The sequence below is a fragment of the Mytilus edulis genome, chromosome 1 (assembly GCF_963676685.1).
Source record: "Mytilus edulis chromosome 1, xbMytEdul2.2, whole genome shotgun sequence".
In the NCBI taxonomy this organism is placed as follows: Eukaryota; Metazoa; Mollusca; class Bivalvia; order Mytilida; family Mytilidae; genus Mytilus; species Mytilus edulis.
In genome coordinates, this window is record NC_092344.1 from 81,919,573 (window position 1) to 81,923,206 (window position 3,634).

The 3,634-nt window shown below is 32.9% G+C and overlaps 1 protein-coding gene across 1 annotated transcript; it reads right to left on the minus strand.

The window, feature by feature from the left end:
• Positions 1 to 1,584: 1,584 nt before the first annotated feature.
• On the minus strand, positions 1,585 to 2,331 carry LOC139486668 (uncharacterized). The gene has a single exon (XM_071271611.1). It carries the CDS (start codon positions 2,329 to 2,331, stop codon positions 1,585 to 1,587), a length of 747 nt encoding a protein of 248 aa, XP_071127712.1.
• Positions 2,332 to 3,634: the final 1,303 nt, after the last annotated feature.

Genomic DNA, 3,634 nt, shown 5'->3' on the forward strand with positions numbered 1-3,634 from the left:
TTGAAGCTTGTATTGCCTTTTTTATTTCTTTAATCGTTCAATTCAACATATCATTCTGTACATCATTTACATCATTTTGTATATCAAAGTTTTTTAGACCATCAAACTTATTTTTATTCAAATCTTTGAAAAAATCTAACAATACATCTATAGAAATATTTGTATTTCTTTTTCTTCGACCTTTGTTAAAAATTTTCCAAAACTCTTTGGGATTTTTTGATCTCATTTTTTTCATTTTTATTCTCATTTCTCTATTAAAATTAATAATATTTTTATCCAGAGTTCTCTTATATGCATTTTCTGTCAATTTCAATCTGATCTTAAAAAGGTTTGAACCATACTTTTTGTATAATCTCTTTGCTTTACGATAATCCCTTCTAGACTTTTTGCAATCTCCGTTAAACCATAGTTTGCTTTCTTGACAATTACGTGTATTAATTACCGGCCTCTGTGTTCCTAAAGTTTGTTCTGCAGACTGCAAAAGTATAGAAGTGACTTCTTGTATAAAGGTATCAATATCATATTTAACCACAGTTTCAGTATCACTAATGGCATCGAGCAGATTTGAATGCAGAGATGCAAGTTTTTCTTGATCTATATTACTCTTGAATAATTCACTTTTTTCTTGTTTCCATGGTTTAATTCTTGGAAATGATTTTTTATTTGTACTCTTTTTTTCCAGAAAAACTATCATTTAGACGTAATGTAAGTGCAAGTGGTGAATGTACATCTGAATAAAGCTTATTGAATTCAAATATTTCAAAATCATGTACAATTTGTAGCAATAAAGAAGTACCAACAACATAGTCAATTACACTGTTATTTTTACTTGTTGACATTCCAATTTTATCCTTTCCAACTAAGCTTTCGACCAAAACTGTTTATGACAGTGTCTGGGCTGTTTCTTAATCTTGACAAACCCATGTCATCCAAAATTGTAACGTCAGTAAACTCACTGATATCTAAAACATTTTGTTAAAAAAAATCGTCATTTGCGTTTAAATCAACATAGTCGGGCAAAATTCCCGTACGTGCATTCATATCTCCAAGTAAACAAATAAATTCAGAATTTTTATTTAATCTTTGAAATTCTAATTCAATTTCAGAAAAAGCATCAACTGATGAATAGTTACTACTCTCAGGTGGCACATAAATAATACCAAAAATTACATTTTCAGATGTCTTCAAAATTACTTTGTCAACACTGAACCATAATACAAATTTACATTCAGTATCAATAGGTTTTATAAAATCTTCTAAGTAACTTTTATAGCCTAAAGCTATGCCACCTGATTTATTTATAAATTTCTTTCTATTCTTATATTTAGAAACATAGTTATCTAACATTAAATCATCAAAGTCATCAAGTTTAGTTTCAGTTAGACAAATAATATCGAAAGTATTGAGTAAAGTTTGAAATTCTGGGTATAATAGTTTTGTTTTCAACCCACATACATTTAAAGACAATAGGTGTAGATTTTTATTAAAGTCTGAGCTAAAATTTAAATGTTCATTTTCAAGGTCGTCAGTTCCGCGTGAGTAACTAAATTTACTATAAGTTTCTGTTGATCCCCCACGGTTCACCTATTCACCGTTACCATTTTTCTTCTTTTGGGGTCCTTTGCGGGGAAAATGCTTCGGTTTGGCTCCTTGTTTCTCGTATCTTGTGTTTGCTGGGTTGTTATCGGTTTCCATGTTGTGGTTAGTTCTGTCGTCAGGAATAAATTCTTTGCCATCTATGAATAGTCTGTCGCGTTTAAAATGTGCCTTCTTGTGTTGTTCCTTTGCCTCTTTAAAGTATGGCCATAGTACCTTGCGACGGTCGTTTACCTCTTTCGGGAATTGTTCACTAATCCCATAGTTTTTCCCTTTAAGTACGTTTGCATTTTTCCGAACTAGTTCTCTATCGTTAAACGATTTGAATCTGCAAACTATTGGCCTAGGTTTTTTGTCTGCTCTACCGAATCTGTGCGCACGGACGAATTCAATCGGGTTTGATAATTTAAGTTCTTTTATCATGAATTGTTTTAAGATTTCTCCCGTCTCTTCGCTTTCTTCGTTGTCGCTAGATTCTTGAATTCCCGAGAATATAAGATTTTCTCTCATAGAACGTGTTTGGAGATCTAGATGCCGTTCGAGTAGATCGTTTAGGTCTGTAGTCAATCGATTAAAGTTTACGCCAATCTCTTCGTTATATGATTTAATGTCTGAAATGTCAGTTTTCATATCAGCATCTTCTTTTCTGCCAGCCTCGTATTGCGCACCCAAGAATTCTAAGCTGTGTTCCATTTCACTTACTCGCTTTGTTACATTTTCTACCTTTAAAACCATAGCACTAACCGTAGATTAAAATTTGTCGATTTTTTCAGTCAAAGATTCTATCGAAGACAGTTTTTTGCACATTTCGTCAACTTTATTCGCCAGGTTGTCAATTTTCATACTATCTGTTGGTTGGTTCATAGTAGAGTTACAAACTGGTTGTGGAATCGGGCCTTGTGGGGTGTAAGGAATGCCATAGAAACCAGACATCGGAGAGCTTGGATTTTGGATATTTTGAAATTGTTGAAGATTTCCACTTCCTTGTAGTACTGGGGAGCTAAAATTTGGTGTGAAGTTTGGTGTGAAAGAGTTCATTGCATTATTGTTGTTCATAATCAAGTCTTTCTCGGTACAAGTATCTTTGACTTTGTTTACCTTTTTACCTTTGATAACATTGTGAGCACAGTTCTGTTTACCAGGTTTCTCACTACTTGAATTTTGCACATTTGAATTCCTCCTTTTCCTTCCATCGTTTCCTTTCTTTTTCGAATTCATATATTAGTTAGTCCAAAATGTTCAAATAAAATGCATTGATAATTTCCAATAGCAACACAAAATGTCTTATTTTACTAGGTTTATCGCTCTAGAAAAAAACCCAACCATCTTTGTTCACACATTCGTACACAAAATGATGTGGATGCCTTCGCCGATCGGAGCGAAGCGAATTTTTTTTTGGACTATTTTATGCAGAAAATTATATTTTTTCAGACATTGTTCCTGTAGGCACATTTGTTCCAATGGAATCCGACATTGGTTATATAGAGTTTTGTTTAATTTCAAAATACCCACCAATTCATATAATTATATTTCAAACATAATTCTAATGTTTTCTCGAAATTCTCGAAACTGAATGAAATTCATAATTTATTTATTTGATGAAAAAGTTTCCCACCAATCTTAATATTTGACATCTCATAAATGGCCCTATCACAGCGGCATTTCTGTATAAGGGAACTGAAGTGATCCCCTTTTCTAGCATTTCTCAAAAAACGGCCCTATCACAGCGGCACTTCGGAATATAGGAACTGAAGTGACCCCATTAATGCGTCGCAGGGGACATCATCGAAATACCGGGTGTCCGTCCATCCGGTCTTGTTTGCACTCTCATGTGTACAATTCTTGCCAGATTTTTATATCATCAGCAATGACAATTTCGAAAATAAGTCCTAAGCTTTGACCTTTTGAAATAAAAATTAAAATGGAAATCCCATTGCATTTTCTCTAAAGCTTTTATTTCTCAATTAAAAATAAAAGGAAAAGGAAAAACATTAATTTTTATTAGTTATTGCTCTTGTTCATTGGTTACATACAATAT

Bases quoted from the DNA above. Each gene is read 5' to 3' on its own strand.
- LOC139486668 (XM_071271611.1), bottom strand. From the start codon at position 2,331: ATGGTTTTAAAGGTAGAAAATGTAACAAAGCGAGTAAGTGAAATGGAA.